Source organism: Lissotriton helveticus, chromosome 5_1 (genome assembly GCF_964261635.1).
Source record: "Lissotriton helveticus chromosome 5_1, aLisHel1.1, whole genome shotgun sequence".
Classification (NCBI taxonomy): domain Eukaryota; kingdom Metazoa; phylum Chordata; class Amphibia; order Caudata; family Salamandridae; genus Lissotriton; species Lissotriton helveticus.
The window spans coordinates 844,207,202-844,232,215 of record NC_136065.1 but is presented as its reverse complement, the minus strand read 5'-3'; the positions used below and the strand labels follow the sequence as shown (position 1 = coordinate 844,232,215).

Genomic DNA, 25,014 nt, shown 5'->3' with positions numbered 1-25,014 from the left:
CTGAAAATGACAGAGAAATAGAACAGAATTTGAAAGAGAGAACAAGAGAAAGAAGAGAGATTAAATAGAGAAAGTCAGACAGCACATAGTGTAAGAGAGAGCTAGACAAGAGAGCGACAGAAAATGAGAGTGACAAAAAGAAAGGGAGTGAATTATAGAAAAAGAATATGTTTAGAAATTAGAGAAAAAGAGCAAGGAAAGAAGAACAAGAGGGAGAGAGAATAGAGAGTGGAAACTCATTGCAAATGAGAGAGAAGAAAGAGAGAGACATTAGAGAATGAGAAAAATACAGAGTTGAAGACATAAATAGGTAAAAGAAAAAAGGCAATGGAATAGAGGGAGAGAGACAGGATCACTCACTAGTCAGGACCTTCTGATAATCTTAAGGAAAAAACCCTTTTCCCAATCAGAGCAGAGTGGATCCATCTGTTTTCAAGAAACTCCCTAAGCTGTGTTTACCCCCTCTGATGCACCCACTCTGGTAGTCCAGAAAAGCAAACTACCAGCTGCCAACCTATCTTGCATAATAATCGGAGAAGGGATCTCCTCACACCTTTAAGTGCAAGCAACTATGAGAATGGACTGCAATCAAATACTTTCCCTCAAATTGAACCCTACATATCAGTATATATAAACTTCAGGGCTGGTGTACTGGGTCGATGAAAGTTATCTGTGTCACTACTGCTACATGCACATATGTCCCCTGGCCTAGCTCATCAAATCACACACTTTGAGTTGCAGATGCAAGCAGATATGACTGGTCCTTAGAGTGGGTAATGGATGAGGGCGTTAGTTCAACATCTCTGAATGTGTGGAACATATACACGCCTGAACGATGGAAAACTGCAAGTTTCCCTATGAAGGTAAGATGGAGGAGCCTATAATGGGCAAATGTACCAACCTTTCTCACCTTTATCTGGTCAATGATGTCTGAAGAAGCCTCCCTGTCAGTGGAGGAGAACATGTGGCTCTTATTCAAAATGCAGCATCATTCACTCTCCTGGCTGATGTATCAAAGATGGAGATTCGCATCAAATAACAGATGCAATTGGGTCTCCCATACTGAACTGAGTGGAATTAGTGAGATCACTGACCCTATCAAGGTTATTCTATTGTGTCCAAGGACCTCCCACAAAGAGTATCATGAAGATGTGACTGAAAGCATGATGCCTAGGGTTTTAAAAATACTAATGCATACTATGTTAGCTTCTTTCGAAACATATCAATATTCATCACTCTTTATGATTTATTCCATCCAACGTTCTAGGGAAAGAGCACACTATTCATGCAAGCTCTAGGTCATCCCTAATCTCCCATTGGAAACTTGTGCGAAGTCTCCTCAACCAGCTTGAAGAGATTCAAGCTAAAGGAACATGGTGAAAGGTCACTTCGTTGCTGTGATTTGGGTTGTAAAAAAGCGCTGAAGTTTCTAAACAGGTTCAGCAAGGGGTTTAAGCTTTCCTGCTCAAACAATCCTCAAATGCAAGGAAGTTAAAGTTTGTGTATCTCTCCCACTATTCACAAAGCGATTTGGATCCAGCACTTGCTCTTTCTGCTTACTCCAGACCAACTTAGCATATGGGCTACCTGGACATCCCATTCATAAATGTCCTCCTAACTAGCCTCACGAGTAACGTCTACTGGGTGTCTTGAACAATCACTGTTATGCATCTGGCAAGAATGATTCACCTGCCTTTGCAGCTCCAACAACCAGCATTTCAAATACACTGAAGCCACAGCAAGGCTGCACTCTGTTCAACAAACACCCAAGTTAGCAAATATCACAGCAGCGCGAAGAAAATTGATGTAGGGTCCTCACTTCACAGGGTTACGGGCAGAGTACTTTTAGCAGATCGCTTTGGATATAATCATCCAGTTCAGTGAGATCAGTAGCACTGTGGGTAATGGATGAGCTGAATAAAATGACATCATCTTAAAAGGACAGTAAAATCAATTACAAATCAATGACTAAGTACGTGGAAATGCTTGTTATACATAGCACACACTCACATTTACAAGGTGGGTGGCTCAAAGTGGAGAGTGTCCCCACATTGTGGGTTTTCCTGTCTAGGTGCTTAGGGGGTTGAGACCTTCCCAAGGACCAGTGTAAGTGCAGTTCCTGTGACTAGTCTTTGGGTGAGGAGTTCCAAATAGAGCACAGTTTTAAACGCTGAGTTAGATAGCATTCAATGCCAGTATTATATACCATGTTAGCGGATGGAGGGGTAGTAAGATAATACTGTTATGTTATGTTATCTGAACTTATAGAGCGCAACGGTTACCCGGAAATGTCCTGGTGCTAGTTATTATCCCTTTGGTAAAGAACCAGTGGACTGCGAGTTACAGGTTATAAAGCCAAGTCTTTAGACTCTTCCTAAATGTCAAGAGATCTGTGGAAGAAAAAGTTACTTCAGCTTGGTTGCGGTATTGGAGCGAATACAAAGAACGGAAGCCATCAAATAATTAATAAAGACAGAGAGATAGAGTGTAATAAACTGGGAAATATTCAGTAGGAGCAAATAGAGATGGCTGCGAAGAAGATTCATCAGGAAGGACTTGAGAAGATAAGAGTAGAGGTTAATGTGATAAAGCAGCCGTAGTAAGTGGCTACCTGTTTTGAGTATTTGACGGTGGTGGAGTGAAGAAGCGATGCAGCCAGGAGAGTTGTCTGAGATGGTTTGATCAAGAAGTGTGAACCAACCTTCAGCAATATTTGAGGGCAAGGAGATAGGCTGGCAAGGCACGCCCCAAGGGCAGTATGTTATGCTATGTGAATTTGTAAAGTGCGGCTAATCACCTGCGAGGGTATCCAGGCGCTGAGGGCCCGAGTAGTGATACACATGTGAAGAAAAGTAAACTGAGATAGCAGTGTGAGTATTCTATTAATTATTAGAAGTGCTAGTGCCTGTTAGCTAATTGGGAAAATATTATTGTTATTGAAGAAGGTGATACGATATTCTGGTGTTCCATTGCGACTATCGTCGTAGCAAACAAGTGCAAGACTGGCTTACATTTTCCTGCACACAGTTTGGCAGTAAATGATTCACTGAAGAATACCAGCAAGAAGAATTGATGGGTCTGAAGTACTGGGCAAGCTAAGCCCCACACTCTTAATGCTCACTGAACCGATTTTTCTCTTAAAGAAGCGCAGTCCTTGGCTTCAGGATGCTTATCATTTACTCTACACATAGGTTAGTTATCCATTGTTAAGAGTTAACCTTCATACAAGATGGGGGGAAATTGTCAAAAGTGACAATTTCAGAAAAAAGGTGGTGACATAGGTTAGTTATCCATTGTTAAGAGTTAACCTGCATAAAAGATGGGGGGAAATTGTCAAAAGTGACAATTTCAGAAAAAAAGGTGGTGACATCTGGTAAACTTTTTTACATATATATTTTAAAATATGCTTAGATAATATAACATAAAACGTTGCTCTATGTCAACATGGTAAATGCATTGGGACGCATGATGAAGGTTTAGGGCTTCCAACTCAGGCCTCCATTAAAACAGGCGTTTTAGCTCTCTGAAAACAAATTGCTAATGTTCGACTGCCACATAGTTTTCTGTTGCGCACATTAATAGCCAGAGAAAGCATGTTCCCATTCTCTGTATCTTTTAGTCTGTTTTGTAGCTAGGGATCTGATGCAAGAGGAGTGACCTTGTGTAGTTTTGTAGCGTCGGAACTAAAAAGATACAACAGAGATGTTTCTGTGTTCATGCTAAATTGAAAAGAAACATTGTTTACTGCCCTGTGTAACAAGCGCAGATGCCAAGTGTTAGGAGTCCCTCCTTTCTCAATAGGCCATAATAATCAAAGACGGTTTGGCATTGGTGTGTGGTGAGGCAGATGGGCCAATTACTGACAGAACTCCTATTTGAGGCATACAGGCATAAAGGTATGCAGGAGTTATACTTGTCTTGGCAAAGTGTTTTGAAATAATAATACTAAAAACCAGCTCTAAACCAAATAAATATAACACAGGGACATGGATTTAATTGGTTACAGATGTATGATGAACAATGATTGGGGTGTACCTGCTGTTCACCCTTCTCTCGATTTTATTTGTTAGTTGCTTATAATTATGAGAACAATCACTCATAATAAATATTAGTTTATCTAAGACACTTGGGTCCCATGTTTCCATGCCACTGGAGTCAAGCTAGCCTGGCTGATGAGGGGTGAAACCCCGAAAACGGTCCCAGGATGTTTGTTTCCGATCCAGGGAGGACCTGACCTTGTATTTTGAGCTGGACTGTTCCCATGGGGAGCAGGGTCAAGCCTGATTTGCATATGGCTGTGTTTTAACTGGAATGGCATGGGTAGCAAAAAAACGATGGATTTCGGCCCAGATCTCTGTACTGGGTTAAATGTTTAACATTGTTTAGCATTCTGTTCATCAGTCGTTCTTTTTGTATTAATTTCCTTGCTATCACCTCTTGAATTGTAAGGATTCTTCATACCACCTCTATTATTCTGTACACTCGCCCAGCCCCATGGTGAGATATCACACAACAAAGACACTCGTCGGTGGTGTGGTCTGAGTTCTTGAGTGGGATTAGCATTACCTTAACCTTCTCCGACACCTCGTCATACAGGTTGATGTTGAGCCTTTTAATACCGGGCACTTGTAGGCGCCTCTTCTTCTTCTGCTGCAGCTGGTATTCTGTCCTGGTCTTTACAATCACCTGTAGAAGGAAGGGTTTCAGCCAGTCAGTGTCGCTTACTTCACGCAAAGCAAATACAACTTTGGCCTCTCTTAGAGACAGAATCTACAAGGCAGAATTGTGACTGTAAGCAGTGTGAAAAAACATCTCTTTTTCCAGGTAAGAGATTAAGACAAAAATGTATCACCAAATTCCCAGGAATCATTATTTCATGGGAGGTCGATGGGGAGGCACTTGCCAAACCATCCCTTACCAAATTGAAAAGCAGCATTGTTTTCCTGCATACGTAGTTATAGAAAACAGAAGCACATAAATCCTCCCTGGAATAGAGCCCCTCTCAACACGAGAACCCTAAATTCGTTTGTTTGAGGGATGAACAAAACACTAGTCAAATACTCACCCAACATGGTGGCATCAGAACTATTCCTAAACATTCCTACATCATAGTTCAGCTACACTGATCTTAGTTGTGTGATACAGTGGATCAAAACTATCCCTATGACTTCTTCAGCTTGACAGAGGGGGGCTCATATCCTGCTCTCTTTTCTTGGGGATGCTGGGTCATTCTACACGTCTATCTGCACTAGGCCACAGACTATGCACACAAAATCAGTAAAAGCAGCCGGCGCTCTTCAGTAGGTGCTGCAGCAACAGTACTGCTACTGTGGCAACTATAGTGGGATTAGCCTGGTGGGAATTGGTGGCCTGAAGGAAGGGACTCAGAAGAAGCAGAAGCTTCCACCATAAAGGGGAGGGGTGGAGGGAAGGACTTTGACAAACTGTATGAGGCTTAGGGTATTGAAAGTTGGTAAATAGCCAAGTGTGAGTTGTCAGGGTAAATATGTGTCAAATATATGTTAAAAAGAACAATCATTTGTAGATAGTCTCTGGGGGGGAGAAGAAAGCTGAGAAGAGATTGGCTGCCTCTTTGTTCTCTCACCAGTATTTGTTGCCTCCACTCATGGTATGCATGGACTAGTCATCAAAGTAGACCTAACACATATTAAAGGAGCAGTCAGGACAGACATATTGGACTCCTAGGGACCTCTCTGGGAGGTTTAGTGGAGAAAGGGGTTAACACCCTCAAACAAGATCACTAGTGTTTGTGGCTTCAATAGAAGCGCACACATAATGCCACCCGCGCCAACTAAGTGATAAAGACCTGTGTAAGGATCAGGGGAGTCGCAGAATAGGCTAAGAAAAGATGTGTTACAGGAAAAAAGGCTAGATTTCGGATGAAACAGGCACGTCAGACATAATCGGTCAGCCATTGGGTGCCAGAGTTAGTAGTTAATATTTTATGAGGGTTAGTAGAAGGAAATCCCGGGTACCTTTGGGGAGGGGATCTATTGCAACAACATGCACAAGGAGTCAGCTGGAGATAACAGTGGTGGTAGTGAGGAGCACATGTTGATTTCTCACATACCAATGGGAAAGAGCTAGTAGAAAGGTCACCTGGGCCATGGGAGAAGATATTTTCTCTGTAGGTCAAAGTGCACTGCAGAACTTCACGTTAATGCTCTTGTCCCATCATCAAGGAGAAAAGTTGAGCAGAAGTCTGCTGGCTTGTCAAGCAGAAGCATGTCTTAGCTCATGCCTTCAGGAGGTACAGCCAAGTGGGAATGAGGATGGCAGTAGAAGCTGAGGATGGAATATCAAGAAGAGGAAACCTGGGAGTCAATGGGATGGTGGAGAAAAGACAAAGATGAGAATGGGCTGTCTGGATATTCATAGAGGCGTATGGGCCGGGGGAGGGGTTGGGCAGAGCTCAAAGTGGCCGGTGAAAGGGATAGAAAGGAGGGAACAGCAAAAGAGGGGAAAGGGACTCCTCTGCGTCGGGTGCCAGGAAAGTGCTGATTAGTTCATCAAAAAGTGGAACAGGCCATAATGCCTGGAGCAGATTTCAGCTGAGAAGGAAGGTCACAGGTTTGGCCACTCTGCAAGCAAGAGGGTGGTTCCTGCTGAGCAACGCTGAGAAAGGTGCGCGTTATTATCTTGAAAGTATGACTAGGCCACAAGAGAAAATGATTGGGAAAATAGCAAGAAAGGAAATGGGCAGTAAAGGGAAGTGTGAAAGGTGTGAACAGACGTGGGCAGTCAAGGAGACAGCATTGAGGTGAAAGATTGTGGGTAGTTCATTCAAGGTGAAAGGACACTTTGACTGAGGCTGACAGGGAAATATAGACTGTGATAGGCGGGTGGCCCCGGCAGGGCAGAACCTGCAGCATGTGGAGCACCTGTTTAAAGCAAGATGGATCCCTGTGGTGTTACAGGTGCTCCGCCTAAATCAAACTAACTTCTGGACAAAGGATGGGTTATGGAGGAGAGTTTTCCTAAGGAGTGTTAATGTTAGCCTATCAGCAGTGAGATGCTTTTTTCAGCATTTGAAAGGCTAGTTCTGCCGTCTCACCCCCTGGGCTGTTTGACCCTTGATTGCTTACAACATAAAGACAGAAAGACAGGAACTACATTTTATTTTGCATTTCACAAGTCTACCATGTGGCATATAATTCCATCAGCTATTTGTAGTTTTTCAGCAAATAGAGTATTACATTGTGAGGCATGTGGTTTTTGCTTTTAACGATGCTCAAAAAACCAACATGCAAAGTGCTGTTGGTTAAAATGACAAAATTGGCTGAAGGTGTTACTCATGACATAGAGCCACCTCTCAGCTATGGTTTAACATTTTACCATGCTGTCTAGTCTATTTCAATACACTTCTTGTTTCACAAGTAAATCAAAACTATACTTGGCTCTCTATATTTTGTACAAGTTCATTCTTTCGTTCACATCATGAATTCATACAAGCATTGGCAATGTGAAATGCTTTGTCTTTTGGGTAATGTAATTTTTTTTATCAACCTCCACAACACAACAAAAGTATACCAATTGTAACAGCAGTGCAGCCTTACCCAACACAAACAATAAGTAAATGACAAGTGGCAGTACCCAGAGGAGCATCACATGGTTCTCTCACGCATACAGAACTAGTACAATACAAGGAGCTAACACAACCAAGAAAATTAGGAGGGGTCAAAGGACTGTTGAAAGCTCACATAAACAGAGTTAAACGCACAAGAAGTAGAACATTCTGGGAAGAAACATCCAAATCTCTTATGGAATACATTATTATGCTCATATAGGATGATGAACTCTCACCAGTCTAGTGTGGTATGCTTCATCAATGGGTTCCTCATCTAGCACTTAAAAGCCTCTGATGTTACTGCTGTTCACTGGTTCCTAGTTATGGGTTCCCTACTTTAGGTGAGGTAATGTCTATCATGCAAAGTCATTTAATATATCCGTTATTTTTTCATAAAAAGGGGCAACAGCATCAAAACATCACTTTTTTATAGGACAGGTACATCTTTGGTATTAATAGTGCAAACTCATCCTTCAGAGAATATGTACAGATATGCAGTAGCTAATTCAGGTTTTCTCCAACCCAGGACATGCAGTGGCGTAGCAAGGGGGGGCAGGGGGGCAGTCCACCCTGGGCGTCACGAGTTTTGGGGGTGGCGCCAACCTCCCTTCATACCTCCCGTCTAGGGGATGGCAATCGCCCTCCGCGGCCGTCGCAGGCAGAAACCGGCGCTGATTCTCGCCAGCACCCCTGTACTTTTTAATACAGTCACCGTGGGGCGGCAAACGCAGTGACCACCATGGGAAGCCATAGAGCTAGCGACGCCACTGAGGACATGTACAAATGAGGAAGCAGCAATGCAAGCTTTGCTTTCCCCCAAAACAGGTAGAACATGGCAGTAGCAAAGCAAGCTTCTCTCTCCTACAAGGGCAGAAAGTGCAGTGGTCCATACCGGACAGAACAGATTTAGCAGGACAGGCTAGTACATGTTGCCATCCCTCTGAGAACATGTAGAGTTAAAGCATAAGTGGCATGTAGGTTACAGACAGAATTCTCAAGCGGGTACTTAACTCACAGTGAAATGTATAAGTGGTTAAGTAAGTGAATATGCGAGTTCTGACACCATTCTCACTTAGATGAAATTCCATGACAGCATCCTGAAAGTTTTGCTACTGTCACTTTGAGATCTGCTGTCATTGCTGTAACTCCTGTTGTCATAGCAATATTGCTGCTGTCACTTGCGGTTAGATCCAACCACTGCATTCACATTTGTCAATGAACCTTAGATTGCAAAGACTGGGACCTTGCTTTACCAATACAGATAACTTCTCTTCTTCTGGTTTAAAAGAGGATTGGGGAAAAGGGACGTGCCAGGTACTGTCATTAAACTACAAAATTACAAAAAACAAAAAGAAACACGCTTACCTCTATGCTGCAAATTTGTTTTTCCTCCCATTGTGTGTCTTTATATTCTATGTCTCATTATTAGATACACCTCTTTTTTCTCTCTCTATCAAGTCTCTACTTCTATTTATTCACTCCCTTTTCTCTCATCCTTTCTCTATCTTTAACTCCCTCTCTAATGTTTGCTTCTTCGGATTGCATTTATTTCACATCTCAGTCTCTTCTTATTTTCTTTTTATGTCAAATTAATTTGCACGTTATCATTTTCTTTAACCACCAGCTCCCTCACATTCATCATTCACACCTGCCTTTCACTAGCCCTCTTCTATCCTAACTCAATCTATTATACATATATTACGACACTCTTCCCTTTTCCCAACTCTCACACCACACTCTCTTACTTCCTCTCTACTACTTCGATCTTCCTGAGCACAACCTAAAGCCAGCACAAGGATTTTTGCCATTCTAGTTTAAGGCACATTTTTCTGTCACCCTATAGCAGTGGTTCCCAAACTTATTTTGACCTACGGCTCCCTTGATCAATTGGCCATTCACCGCGGCTCCCCACTACATTTTTTGTGTGTGTGTGCATGTAATCCCGGCCTCAGTAGCACTTACATTTTAATCCCTGAAAATAATTGGGATGAAGGTAGGGAGAATAGTGCATGCAATGCAAAGATATGTCTACTCTCACTTTTCACAATACTTGTGCGCCCTCTAGCCATACAGTGGCTGCATCTGTTTGCGATTAAACTGAAGCTGGACACTTCCAGCTGAATCCAGTGGCACTGGGGGGTCTCAGTCACAGTTTGGAAACCACTGGTAGAGTTCCTTAAATCAGCTAGTTAGGGATCTGTATAGTATACAATAAGGAATTGCAAAGGCGTGTTCGCTTTGTAATTTTCCTTTCACCATATGCCAGGTCAGTAACCTACCACTGAGGTTCATTTGGACACGAAGTCCACTCAGACGGCTTACATGTGTCCAGTTCAATTCCAGTAGTAAAGGAAGCTCTAATCATGTCAAGAAAGACAAAGCCTATTTTTGTAGCCATAGATTCATGTACTAACACCAATCAAAAGAATGCCAAGGCATTCAGAGTACTGCTGGTGCTATACCTCCAGTCAAGGAAGTTAGTGCTGTTAGATACTGTCTGCCTATTCAAACCACTGTAATTAGCAGCAAAACATCAGCAATAACCACAGTATGGAGTATTATTGTCATGAATGAGAGTGACTGAATTACACAGGATCGTATTAAGTGCTAAGGCAGTTAAACAGTGAAGGTATCAGATGGTAACGTGGGGGCTATGCAGCCCCAATCTTTTTTTCTTCATAAATACTGGAAAACATGGACAGAAACACAAATAAATTAGAAGATCTATCACTGTGGGCATTGGACACTGTGGACCACGATTTTTTGAAAATACAATCAATCTTAATGTCCTTGTACCATCGACTTGGGTACGTCCTCTGAGACGAGATACTGAAACAAACTGAAAACGCTCTCAATGAGGGCAACGTCTGCTACTGTGTATTTCTTCACTCATGATAAATTATTACACTAACATGACACATTTTGTAGTCATAATTGTAATTGTAATTGTACTTATATATTGCACATAACCCCCAACAAGGCCTTTTTGTTATTTTTGCATGTTAGCGCTATCTGGGCAAAAGTTTCACCTTAGTACCAACTTGACACCAAAATGCAGCAAGCAAACTAAAGGTGACCAGTCAACATTTCCAAAGGTCCTTCAACTGCTCAGCAACACGTTTATAGTAACATCAACACATATTGCTGAGTTTATAGTAACATTTGATCCGGTTGAGCTAGAAACAAAGTTGTGTTAAACTCAGCAGGTGGTGCACAAACTGATGGGTTGCATGACAAACGCATCAAATTCATAGATATGCAGAAAACACAGAGGCCGTGAGATCACATAATTTATATGGCCATGCCTATATATAAGAATTCTTGTACTTCATAACCTTGAAGTTTGAATGCGTCTTAAAATTAGAAAGTATAGATCCTGCACACTGCTGCTCATCCTGGAATGAGTAATGGTTTAATGAAAGGTGGTTTTACATATATTTCCCTACAGATGATGTCAAGCGGCTTCAATGGCAGACTGGCCATTTATCTCCCCGTATTTCCCTCTGCTGCCCTCCCCCTCCTTGCAGTGAGATGACTCTGTTTATCTTGGCCCCCGGGCAGGTGATAATGATCAGCGATCAAGGCGCCCTTGGCTGGTTTTGGCGGCGCACAGGGGTGCCGTGGCGCACAGTTTGGGAACCATTGCCCTATAGCAACAGAGCCAGTGGCAGCCGGCACGGATCGGGGGTGGCGAGGTGGGGGAGGAGAGGAGTGTAAAAAAAGAAGAAAAAAAACATAGCTCCTCGCCGTGTCTCTCCTCTGTTGTCGCCGCGCCTCTCCTCCGTCTTCTTGCTGTGTCTCTCCCAGCCAGGAACAGGAGGTACTCAGGCTCCCCTGACCTATCACAATGCTGCAATGCAGCGTTGTGATTGGTCTGTGTCCAGTGATTCGGCACTTAGCCAGGGAATGGGAGCCTGGGCATGTTCTCCACCCAAGCTGTAATGCAGCCTGGGTGGATAACATGCAAATGGCATGATTGTTTGGCTGGCCCGAGATTTACAGTGTGCCCACCACTCCTAACCCTGCTCCTCTGTGAGCAGAGCAGCCACACCCCGTATAGCAAAACTGCCGTGGTAGGAACAAATAAAAATGATAATAACATAACGTAATTTTTCTATTATTTCACTGCTGCAAAGCCGTGGGGTGAGGCTCCTCCGCCATAGTGGAGGAGCCGCCACTGAACATTGCCACATTTGCTGCTTGTGTTCGTAATATGAAACCACCTGCTTTGGCCGTGCACAGCAGGGATTGGCTGCAGGCTCGTCTTTGCACCTCTGCTAGACTATCCCACTCAGTGCATGCCTTCGGCCATGCACAGCTGGGGTTGGCTGCAAGGCATGGCCTCTAGGCAGGCCCTTCACCCAACCATCTACAGATAGCGAACTCCTTTGCACATGGCCTGTGCAGTGGTGATTGGCTGAAGAGTCTTGTCTATAATCCAAAATGGCATCCCCATGCCTTGATCCCACTGACCCATTCAAATTTCATTTGCTTGGTGCCAGATCTGCAGATATGGGTTTGGACAGGCCATTTGCCCAATCCACTGTGGTCAACCAGTCCCCAGAGTGCATGGCTGTGGGCAGCTAGGGTTTGCCACGGAACTCACCTCTGGTCACGCCCTGCTCCCAAACCTCAGCTGGCGCCCTGTTACTAGACTGCAGAAGATGCACATGCGGTAGTCTGTAAGCATCACTATGCTCTCAAAAACATGACTGTGCTCTCTAATTTGATAACCTTAGCCCTGAAAAAAAATCAACCTCCTTTGTATTGAGGTGCATTGACATGAACTGTGGATTTGGCACTGTGGACAGATATTAGTTGTTTTATTGTGAAAAAGGGGTGTACCACAAGAATTACGGAAGGTATGGTACTCACGTATGAATGTGAATGGGCCACAGTTGATGCAAGAAATGATGATGACTTGGCCAAATTAATTCTGACATATGACAGTTCCAGACTTTATTGTAGGTGGTCGGTACTCCCACCAAAATTAGAGTAATGTATATTCCTGTCCACGTTAATGAGTTAATTTTGCTCAACCATATTATGGTGACACTGCAATTATTACTAGATCATATAAAGCTGTATTTGTACGATAATCATAACAGTAAACCACCAGAGAAGCAAAGTTATGTGGTTTGGCAGCTTTAACAGAAAATCCAATTGGTGTAATAAGTTTAAAGAGTTGAACTAGTCAAAGAGCACATCGCCCTGGGCCAGTGGGGTAACGAAACTTGAGGGGGGCCCCCTGCAAAGCACATGGAGGGGGCCTCTTCCCCCGGCGGCGTGGCCCACCATCTACCACGTTGCCCTACCACCCAGAAATCTAGCATATTTTGATTTGAAACCTCCAACATTTAAATGAAATGCCTCCATATTGTCTTTCTCTAAGTTCTAATGAGAACGTAGGAAACACTCTTAAATATACAAGCTATGCCATTTGAAACAATACTGTCAAATGCAGATTATTTAACTGAGGCAGCAATCAGAACAATGCCAAGGAGTGATCCTATTGTCTCAGGAACTGCCTATGGCTGAAGAACAAAGAACAACTATGAAGAGTCTGAAATAGAATTGACAATACCTTGAAACTTTGAAAGTCCAACCCAAACCTGCAATTCCATAAAAACTTGACTGACAATATACATGAGAAGTACACAAGCTATAACTCAGTATCCTGTGAAAGTCAAGAGAAATAGACTGGTGAATTATCTGCATGCCACACACTAGCGACTGTCAAGGGTTGTTTGTGCATGATAATAATGTGAACTGAGGAAGCAATTTCAATCATAATGTCTTATTAGTAAGCACTGCAAAACAGGCAGGCAAACAAGGCTGAGGGAGAAAACTGTTTGGATGCTTCAGAACATTGATGCAGATGTTTGTCTGTTTTAATTTATCATTTCTGTAGTGTAAACAATGCTAAATACAAGATTTAAGGTACACATATTACAGACAAGTGCAAGCAACACCATAAATAACACTGCATGTAGAATAAAAACAAACCATATCAGCAAGTACCTAATGACAATCTATACAAACTGTAGTTGGTAAACACAAAATACTTTCAAAGTGCAAAATAAAGCAATCACCAGTCCAGCAATATACAAAAATCAAGCATGTTTTGTAAAACAATCACATTTTCTTCTTGCATCAAGGCAAAAATACTTTCAAAGTGCATGGTAAAAACAAGTCCAGCAGCTTCCCTCACAAGGACTGACCTGAACCACCAGACTGGGCCTTACTTCATAACAAACAGAGGCCTCAGACCTCAGTGTGTCAACACTGGCGGTATTTACAATTTACTAAGAGTATAGGCACGCCTTTTACATTTCAGATTCACCATTGCCTCCAAATGGCTCTATCATCACGTGTGACAACGGCAGCCAGGCCTGGAATTTAAGCCAACAGCGCCTTGGATTCTGGGAGTTGTGCTGTGACCATCTAAGTAAGGGGTTAAACATTCCAGCATGCAAAGAGTTGTTGGATAAAAGCTATGAATGGACATGACATGGTGCCAATGCCACTTGGCAGCTATGTTTTATACAAGCACAAGGGGATGTTTTATTTCCTCAATACAAACTGCAGAAGTCTGGCATCAAATAGCAAACTCGTTGTGCGGAGAACCCAGAAACGTGCTGTGTTTAGCCCCCGTGTATGGACCTGAGGTGTCATTCTCTAAGAGACCCAGTGGTAAAAGCCCACAGTTGTCTCTAATGCATGTTAGTGCCAGGCACTGGTCGAAGTGGGGGAAAAAAAGTAGGGGAACTGTGGGAGGAGAATCAGAGGGCGGGAATAACCAATGGATTAGGTCAGTGGGCGGAGTGAGAGGTGTGGCAGAAAGAGCAAAATATCCCAATTTTTATTATTTGTTTCCCATTTCACTAACCTGTTACAGCTTATTACATTATTTAATTTAACCAATAGATACACATGTTTATTTAAGGTTAAATATGAGTTATTGACATTAAAATACATTCACAAAGTGGGACACGTTTCCAATCACAGAATGTCCCAAACATCCTTAAAAGTGGAATCACAAGCCATTTGTCTCCCAGTCATGGAGTATTTGTCATCAGCACTTCTCCTCCCTTTTTCCATAACAACAGTTCAAACATGAATGGCAATATATAATAGTTTGCAAATGTTTTCCACATAACTATGGCTTTGCCATATTTGCCAAATAATACATCATCTGCTGCATAATCTGACGATTTTAACTAATACATTGTTTATAGCTCAAACACATCAAAAGTTACTAAAAAAGTGACTTGTACTGCTGTGAAGTGGAGGGCCCTTTGCAAAGGTTTACTGGTCACCTTTCTCATTGCTGCAGTTGTATGTTCCACTAGTACTAATAAGGAAAAATCTGTGCAGAGACTGTTAGCATGTGTAAAAATTTCAAAATGATAATGTATCAGAAAATTTACAGCACCACTAATACCAGTGTAGGTTGTCAGAGCACTTTACCTCACACAAATTACACAGAGACAAACATTCATATGTGTGTAAATCACTGTGTAGGAAATGTTACATAATACAAAGGACTACAAGGTGTAGGAGTCACATGACAACCATACTAGCAGGCAGCATAGTTTAGTAGTGCAGAAACACAAACTCAGAATTAAAAACATAATACCATGGTTGGGGGTTCTCTTTAATAATCAGAATTGATTTCCACCCAAATGAACCCTTTTTTGCAGCACTAGGATAATCGAAGACTGGGGAAAAAACATAATGCTCTAATTTTTCTTTGGACTTTGCATGCAGCTCTTACATGACAGTTCATACCTCAAGATTCTATGTTAGGATTATAACTTATTAACTGCAAGTAACAATAGGGTCTCTCTGACAAAAGCAGTAACCCATTGACCTATTCACATTATGTGCACTTTGTGATCTGCATGGCACATGTTCTTAGCAGCATGGACATTACACCTCTGCCATTCCTTTTCATGAGTAAAACATTCCACTAGACAAAACACCATCTCTCTCTACTAAGAATATTAATCACTGGAGTTATCAAGACATTTTTATTGTTGTCCAAAAATTTTGGAGGCCTGGAAGGAGGCAGTAAGTGCTTTTAAAACCATATTATACTTACAAACACGACACCCCCACCTGAAGTTAGGGCCCGGTGCGGTCGCACTGCCCTAGGGCCACCCTGCTCAATGGTTCTGTGACCTCAGTGACAGAGTAACTGCCACTCTATGGTGTGCTGCTTCATAGGTCTGTCCCCAAGACTGGAGGTGAACTTCATGGATAGTGGTGGACAGGCCTTCAATGTTAATCCGCACTTGCCACTGCTAGGGTCCACCTGCTGGTGCTAAGACACCAGGGCTTTTAAGATCTTGCGGCGCCTTCTAAGGTGTAGCACAGGAATATGCTCCCTCAGGAGAGTCGACTGGGAGCCTGGTCATTAAGGCTAAACCTGGTTCACCAGTTCCACTTCAGCAGCTCTAACCATAGCGCCACATCCTCTCCCCCACTGAACACCATACTGCCCCACTTAGAGAAACTTGCACAGCACTGACCCGCTATAAACACTTGGATGTGACTCATTTCTAAATATGCACTAGCCAAGAGTAATATGCTGCCTAAAAAAATTAACATCCTAGAAAACGCAAACACTCATAGGGAAGGCAAGATTAAGTAAAGCATGTGAAATGTAAGCAGGAACAACATAGTTACCTTTTTTCCTTTTACTCTCAATATTCTGAAATTAGTGAGTGCTTTTGCATGAAAAGGTAAGGCCATGATTACAGGACCCGTTTCAGTGCCCATTGCTTATATCCTTTCAAAACATAGGCAGTATGGTTTAAAAAGACCACATTCGTAAACACACAGTCGCTGTACACATTTGGTTTACCAATTCACCCATCAAGCAGGTATTTCAGTAACTCCAGGCAAGGTGCACTTTACCACACAGGGAAAACATTGTTGTTCAAAGAGAGAGGAGAAAACAAAAGTATCACTTCACTGGCAAACACTGTAAAGTGGCGCTAATGTGTTTAGGTGTAAATAAATCAATCTGGCGACCTTGCAAACACTCTGTCTTGCTTTAATTAGTCATTTATTTTCACATTTGGAATGTTTTATTTCGCTCCACCCCGAGGCTGCACCTGTGTCAGAAAAAGACAACGTTTCCAGGAAAAATGTTTTTCTTTTTTGGATCCAGTTCACTGGGGAGCAAATAAACGAACGGAGGAAAGAGAGGGTAATACCCGTTTCTTGAAATCTTGGTTTTCACTGAGGAGCGAGACTGAAAGAGAGGGAAGACTCAGGGGCTTAGAGGCGGTCACCATGGCATGCGCACACAGTTTAATTTATGGGAACTTGGGGAGGCTGTGCATGCAGGAGCACCATTTTATTTGCGAAGACGGTAGAGGCTTACTTGCAGGCGCACTGTGTTAAACCTGAGTCGGGTCGGGGACAATCGGTATTTGCCCGGCGGTATTGCCTCTGTGACCCTCTAGTTATTTAAGAAATGAAGAGGCAGGCGCTGGAGACTGGAAGGCAGGAAACAAGGTTTTTATTCTCTCCGGAGGAGAACACAACAAAACGGGCAGAAGGTATCGTTCTGAGGTGCTCTAGCTACATTTCTGAGGCCTGGCCTCTTATACACTGTTTTATGACTCTATTGCAGATTACATATTCATGTTAAAGCTTTGATGTATGGAAAAGACATTCCCGGAACTCCCCTTTGGGCCCGTTCCCACACACATTTACAGTTGAAGTCCCCACCCTAGTCACAACAGGTGATGAGTATCGCGCAGCTGGGTATTCCGCCGATTCACGGAATGTGGGGGGTTTGATCGGATCTCATGGAGTGGGGGCTTTGATCAACCCGGGGATCCTTTGATGGGGGAAGCTTTCTATTGTACGGGGAGGGGCAAGGAATGGTATCGGCAGAGCTGGGTGTCGGCCTGGGAACGGGGAAGACAAACGGGCACACGGGGAAAAAAGGGGGTTTGCATCTAAGGGCCGGGGATCATGAAAGGGAAGAAGGGAGGTGTCGCGCTGGGAACAGGATGAGGGCCTGGGGCAGAGCAGCGCCGAAGAGGGGTTTATGATTCAAGGCAGGTGCAAGCAGGGGGTTGGTCAGCGTGCAGGCTTAGTGAGGGCGAAGGGCTATATCAGGGGCCAGCGGCATGCAAAAGGGTTCGCTCTGATCAGGGCATCTTAAAATGGCGGGTGCGCCCGACAAAAGTGTGGCATCAGGGGAAGAGGCAAGATGGCGCAGATAATGTTCACCAAACCGTACTAATTTTCAACAACTGCAGCCGTCTCCCTCCGCTGAGAGTGAGGGGGCCCCTGAAGCGTGGGCGCTGCAGGGGCCTGTGTTACGCCCCTGCCCTGGGCCACACAATGAATAATCTGGAAAACACATCCACCACTTTAAAAGGCCATAATGAAAACTGTCATAGGACGGATGCCCAGAAGTTGGTACTTCAACGTCTGCAACTCTTATAAATATAGCCTTAGAGCCTGCCATAGCGGGCTCTACCGGACATTAAAGGCCCCTCCAACGTTAAAGGCCCGAGCAGAAGGTGAGGACCTGTAACAAGGGAGAGGGCCTTTAATGACTGGTAGTGCCTGCTATGGGGTGCTCTGTGGCTATTAGAACATTCCCTAGAGGGCAGAATGCTCTAATTTGCAAAACAAAGGCCTCATGGAGCCCGAGGAACTCCGTGAGGCCTTTTGTTCACAGCTACAGCTGTGAACAAACATTGGAATTTTGGAGCTCTGGGCTTCTACCGGCCATTAGAAGCCAGGAACACAGTCATGGCCGGCATGACTCGTGGGTGGGGGGGTCGCACAGGGGGGTGATTAAATTAAAAAATAAAATAAACTTACCTTCCCTGGACTTGTGTCGTCTCTTCTCCTGACCTGCTCTCCTGCTGTCCTGCCTCCCACAGGAACTGGAAGCAGGCAGCCTCCCTCCCCTCCCCATAGCCAATCACAACAATGCAATGGCAGCGTTGTGATTGGTCGGGACTGAGCCCAGCCAGGTGCCTATGGGGAGGCCATTTTCTCCATGTAGCCTACATAGAGAAAGGGGAGAGTGTGCATGACTGGTTTGGGTGGCCCCAGAGGGCCGACCAAACAGTCAGTGCCTTCAGCAGTGGGCAAGCCACTCCTCCCCTGCCCTAGAGCAGATCCCCCAACCAAACCCTTCTGCTTTCTAGTAGTGCGATAAGCAGAAACCTAAAAGGGGAACATCCTTTACGACGCAACTATTACCCCGCACTACCATTACAACGCGGGGATTACAATGAAAGTCGTTACAACGACTTTAGCTGGAGGGCGCTGTTGATAGGGAATAGTTTAATTTTCTATCCAACACCTTCCCTACTATCCACGGGGACTGGAGTTGGAATAGAAAATTAAACTATTCCACTATCCAGCGTCCCCCAACGCAAGTCGTTGTAACAACTTGCATTTTAAACCCCGCGTTGTAATGGCATGCGGGGTAAAAGCATGCGTTGTACTGACATACAAACACCTAAAATGGTAGTTATTACCATTTTAAGTTTCTGCTTTTCGCACTTTGAGAAAACAGTGGGGCGACGCTCCTCTGCCCTAGTGCAGGAGCCGCCTCTGCCGGAGCACTCCATTCTTTTCAAGGTAGCTCCCAACATTCCATTGTTCTAATGGTGTATAAGGCAAACGTGCAGATATTTTAGCTGTACGGGCTCTATGTGAGTCTATAACAAGGCTGAGATGGTAGATAAAGTGGAAGGATGGCTATTCCATGGACCTCTCAGCCTTCTAAATTCTCTAACTTTTCAAACCATATGCTTGTATTAGCGCTGCACTCTACTGCAGCAAGAGTACTCTAGTGATCTGTCATTTTTGGATAGTGTGTTAAGGGCAAATGTAAACAAATCTGCTTTCAGTTTATAGAAAAGCGTTGTAAAATATCCCCGGACTAAAGGTGAAAATATCAAGGGCCAAGTGCTGTGGATTGTGGCCAATATAAGAAAACTGCTTACACTTTAAAGCTTCTTTTACATTTAAAACAGCATTATTGTGTTCTATTCATGAAGATATGAGGTATTTGATCTTGAGTACTTTTCATGTTTTTTTTCTTTATTGTGAAGCATAACATGATGCCATCCTATTATTTTTTGTCCCTAGATCATGAACTAAAGACCCTTTTATGATGCTTCGCATGAATCAGTTTCTTTTTATGCAGATGGTGGGGCTCTCGGTTTACCAAAAGGGTCATTCCGAAGTGCCCTAAGTTATGCAAGAGACATAGGGGCATATTTACGAGGGAATGGCGAAGCATGACGTTAAGCAAACATTGCTAACGCCACTCTCAGTCATTCTGAAAATGCAGCGATGCGGTGTATTCACAAAAATGCGGCACACCCCTGCGTTTTCCCTAGCGCTGGCACTAAATCTAGCTGCCTAGCGCCAACTCAGGCACCCTTGCACCATAGTGCAAGGATGTTTGCGTTGGGGGAATGATTGTTTATATGCAGGAAGGTGTCCCCTCCTGCACATATTTTCCTATGACATTTCACCTTTTTCTGTTCAGTGTAGTTGCTTGATCTATTTATAATGGTTTCTACCTTCTATGGGTTGTTACAAAACTACAGAAATCATTCCTTAAATTAGTCACATTTTCACGTTGCATTTGTTCTTTTCTTTGGGAGTTGACAACTTCTCTTGTGGTATGGGCTGTGTGCTTGGCAAATTAATTTATATGCTGCTCTAGCAGGGTTTTAAATTTGCTAGTGCTATTTTGTGCTCTTGCATTTCTTTGTCTACTGCTCTCTGGTAGTTGCAGCATGACATAGCTGTCTGCTCTCTGTTTGGTTTTACGTTGATTTCTGTTCTCTAGTGGTTGTCTCCTCACCTTATTGCCTGGTGGTTTATTTTCTGATAACTGGTTGTTACATTACCTTGTTTTCTGTGTCAGGGGTTTGATACATTTATTTTTGTCTACTTTCTGAAAGTGTGGAACAACCTTGTTTTCCACTGCTGTGGTTCACCTCATTTCTTGTTTGGAGTTTCTTATAATAACCATCTATTGTGTTTGCTGATGATGTTTCCTCTGTAAGTAGAGATTGTTAAACTACCTTATTTCCAGCTGTGAGATTTGCCTTCAGCTCTTGAGCTGTCTTTTACTCTACATTTTTCCACTTTCGGTATCATTGTTGCATTACCTTGTCTGGGTATGGCTGCTGTAATTGGCTGACATCCAGAGGTGCAATCAGAGGGATATTATCGAAAGCTTCCTCTGATCCTGGCTCCTTCTCCCCTTTTTCCAGGTTCATGCCGAGCTTCACCATGGTGAACAGGAAGAGCTGGAGGAAATAAGAACACATTGTTAGCTTTGTTCCAGCCTCAGAGTCATTCCTCGACTTTCTTTCTTTCTCAGGCATTGAAAATGGCTCATATTAATGCTAGGCATAAGCTATTCCAAACTCTCAATCCAACTGTAATGCTAAAACTACAGTATCCAGCGGCGGCTCCTCTGTAATGGCAAAGGAGTGCCAACCCACTGCGAGCCAGCAAAATAAAATGTTAATGCAATTTTTCTATTATAAATGTATTTTACTGACTGAGCCAATCTAGGGGCGGGCGGGCCGGGCCATGGGACGGAGGAGGAGTGATGGGCTCTGTTAAGTGTGCATGTCGGTTTGGCCAGCTCGGCTAGGACGGCCAATCCGACATGGGCACTTAGGTTTTCCAACCCAGCTGTGGTCCATAGCTGGGTGGAGAAACGGCACAGACTCCCTGTGCCTGAGTGAACGTCAGACCAGCCCACTTAGGCCAATCCTGGCGCCTCTCTTATGCTTGGTGTAGCATGAGAGCAGCGTTGGGATTGGGTGGGGGAGCCTTGGAGCCTGTTCTCTGTGCTGCTTGGCAGAGGAGCACTGGGGCAGCCGGCACAGTAAGGTAAGTCTTTTTTATTTAATTTTTATTATTCCCATCCCCCACTTTATATGGCTGTAGCCGCCACTTAAAGTATCCCCAAGCCTATCCCTCCCTGTAAGTCTTCTTTACCTCCCTCTGTCTCAGATTGTACTAAGGGATAAGGATAACCCCAATACTATCCTGACATTAGCATGAAGACTAAACCTTAAGATGTTGCTTAGCTATCTCCAGCCTGATTCAGAGCAATCCCACTGGAATATGTGTTAAAATCCCGCAGCCTTTTTCCCCGCAGGGAATCAAAACGCGGTCGTTACAACGACCGCGTTGTGATTCCCACTAGGGAAGGTGTTGGATTTTAAATCCAACACCTCCCCCCTCGCGCAAGTTGTTGTTACGACTTGCGGAGTAATGGTATGCAGAATCACAACGCGGTCATTGTAACGACCGCTTTGTGAATCCCTGCAAGGAAATATTTTCGGGGTAAACGTTGTTTACCATCCCACTGCCCGCAACCGTCTAATATGAGCTTCAGTAATCACTGTAAGCAAACCTTAACTCATATCAACTCTTAACCCAACCTTACTGCTAACAATCACTTTTGCTAACATGTGCTGTGACCCATCCACACTACTTCCTGTAGGATAAGACAGTGTGTGTAACCTGATGCCTGACGCTACACTGATGGGCAACTCTGCTCCCTACTGTTGTTTCAGGAGATAGAGACGATGGCTATAGTGGTATTTGTAACCAGAGGGATAGATCTTCTCACCGGGTTCATCCCTTTGCCGCAATGGATGGCGCTAATTTCAAAGATTATTTGTGTTCTAATGCCTCATGATAGCTCCTATGCCTAAGGTTATCTGTGTACGCAGAAGGGTAGCTATGCTGTATAAAGTAAAGTGTAGGGATTCACTAAGGCTCTTTTTTAGTCCTAGAGCAGCAATTATAGTTGTTTTCTTGGGGGGAAAAATTGGCTTCTGCAATGCCAATAAGTGTGTGTTCTTTAGCTCAATTTCTTTTCAATATTTTTTTGTGCCGCTATGATTTTGCTAAATCTCTCCTAATTTGTGTGCTCACTGAATGACAGACAAACGTATTAGGAAACAAAAGCAATAGGAAGCATGTGCTGCATGACCCTGCATTTCCACCATTTCCAGGCAACACTCCTACCCATTGTTCGCCAATCTTGAGGTCCATGTAGTGGTGGGAGCTGACAAATAGTGGCAATTCTTGCCTACAGGCTTATCCACGGGCTTCCTGGGTGCCAATCATGTAGATTATTATGGCTTCACATGCTCCTGAGAGGGGCTTGCGGTTCCCAAAGTCCCATAAATCATTACACTAGGCAATGTAAACTTTAAATAAATAACAACTCAGGATTTCCGATTCTTGAATTCTGATTCAAAAGATGTAACCAAACTTACAAAGAGGAACAAGGCTTCTTTACAAAGAAAGAGCAGGAACCTTTGTCTAGATCGCAGGTCAGATAAGCCCAGCTCCGCTTGGAAGGAAAGACCACCATCTGAATGAGCTGAAATGTGTGTAAACATCTCTGCTGCACATGGAAAGAGGACATTTAACCAAGAGCTGTTGAAAGAGAGTCAAAAGCCATAACTCCAGGAGACATGAAGAACCAAACCCTTCATTGACAATGTCTCTTGGACAACACTCCGAAGGCCCTGGTAGGAGGCATAATGGATTCCCCATGCTCTGAACATTTGCTCTTAGATGTGGTTGGTGAGATACAGCCAGGACATCAGAAAACCTGACTCCCTCGTGCTACCAACTTCAAGAAGGTGACTTTAGACAGGAACAACATATTGATGACCACGGAGACACAGCAAGGAAGTAAAAAAGGCTTATTAAGGAAGGGAACCCATAAACTGATGTCCCACAGGCCAGTCAACTTATATCTGAGTCTCATGAAATCCTCCCCCAGGGCTGCAGGTGACATAGGTAAGGATTCTGTGAGGTTCTACATTCCATGAAGCTACAAAGCTACACCTTTCCTTTATAACAAAATATTATGAATAAATACAAAACATATTTAGGGTTTGAGAAGATTGGCGGTCAATACAGCTTCAGTGACCATCCCCACATGTCTTGACCAGAACAGTTGTCCCCACGCATCTTGGTGAGGGCAACTGTCACCACACATAATCACCAAATCTAGAGAAAGCTCTCCACATTCTACCTCGGTCAGTTCTCACCTGTGCAGGGCTCACTCTAATCTCCCCCTGAATTCCAAATAAACAAGGTGAGATTCTGGTAGATTACACCCTGTTCTCTCTCTACATGAATGAGGTGGTCAGCTTTCTGTAAGAAGACCCAGCAGATGCACCAACCTTGGGGGGTGTCAAGGAAAGACCCTCCTGTTTGCCGACAACACCTTGCTGGTGTCTAAGACCCCAGCAGGGTTGCAGCGACTACTCAACAGGTTCCATCTCTTTTGTGACAACCGGGGATTGGTTATTAACATTATAACCCACAGGTGGCAGTGGAGAATCCCCCACTGTCCACAAGAAGGGGTAAGAGAAGTGTAGGTGAGGATAGGAATGCCGGGGCTCACTGACACAAAATAGGTTGACTACGGGCAGTCAGAGTATGTTCGACTACAAGGCTACCCCACCATGATCCATGTGATATTTTCATTCCCCTCAAGTTGGGCGGAATTTTTCGTTAACAGAAGAAGGGAGATAAGTATTCTCCCCACTGTCATTGATTTTATTGTGATTATTGTCATAAGGGCTGCAGCTTTCTGTACCTTCAAACACCAATACATAGGTCAAGAAAAACATTTTTTGGTCAACATCAGGGAGGGAATATTTGCTGTGTCCTGATGAAAGCCTGTGACCAATTTAAGCCTCTGAATTTTTGGGCTGAAAAATGTTGGCAGTCTCTTAGGGTCTTAGTACAATAACCTTCAAGAACACCCGTTTTGTACCACTTTAATATCCACTACATCCCCAATAATAAAGGGATACCTGGGGGTGTAGTAGGATTTTTATCTTTAAGTCTCCCTGGCCTACATCTCCTAAGAGCTCCCTGAAATACGGTTGAGCCCACCCTGACATTTAGGAGCCAGGGTGAACCCAATGATGAAGCATGACACCAATAAGGTGTGTGAGAGTTAAATAACAAAAGGAATTTCTTTCTTCCCGCATTTTGCGGTATACACCACCTAAAGGAGTTGAGGATGTTTTAGGAGCTACATTTGGGTTTGGATACAATATTGTGAGTACAGTTGGTTATTAACACCCTAAAAACCAAATTCATGGCCTTCAACCCACATAAGTCTTACAAAAGCAACCCTCTACCAGGTGGGATACCTCGGGAAAGGGTGGGCACCTTTGCCTATCTTGGTGTCCGACTCTCTAACTGTCATGGAAGCCCCACCTAGCAAAGATGTTGATGGGATACAAACGAGTAGTTGGAACGTTTGGGAGGGAATATCGCTTCTCACACAGCAGACCGGTAGCCCCAGTCCTCCAGGTTTATGATGCAAAATTGGTTAGTACATCACTGTATGGGGC

At 43.7% G+C, this 25,014-nt stretch overlaps 1 protein-coding gene across 1 annotated transcript in view; it reads right to left on the bottom strand.

Annotated features, from left to right (window-relative positions):
- The window catches only part of CALY (calcyon neuron specific vesicular protein), a 108,298-nt gene that overhangs the window by 65,427 nt on the left and 17,857 nt on the right, over positions 1–25,014 (bottom strand). Inside the window, exons 2-3 of the mRNA XM_078643316.1 lie at positions 20,767–20,907; positions 4,567–4,686 (exon numbers count right to left, since the gene is read on the bottom strand). Coding sequence (XP_078499442.1) covers positions 4,567–4,686; positions 20,767–20,892 — 246 coding nt within the window. The 5' untranslated portion in view covers positions 20,893–20,907. The remainder of the gene's footprint in view (positions 1–4,566; positions 4,687–20,766; positions 20,908–25,014) is intronic.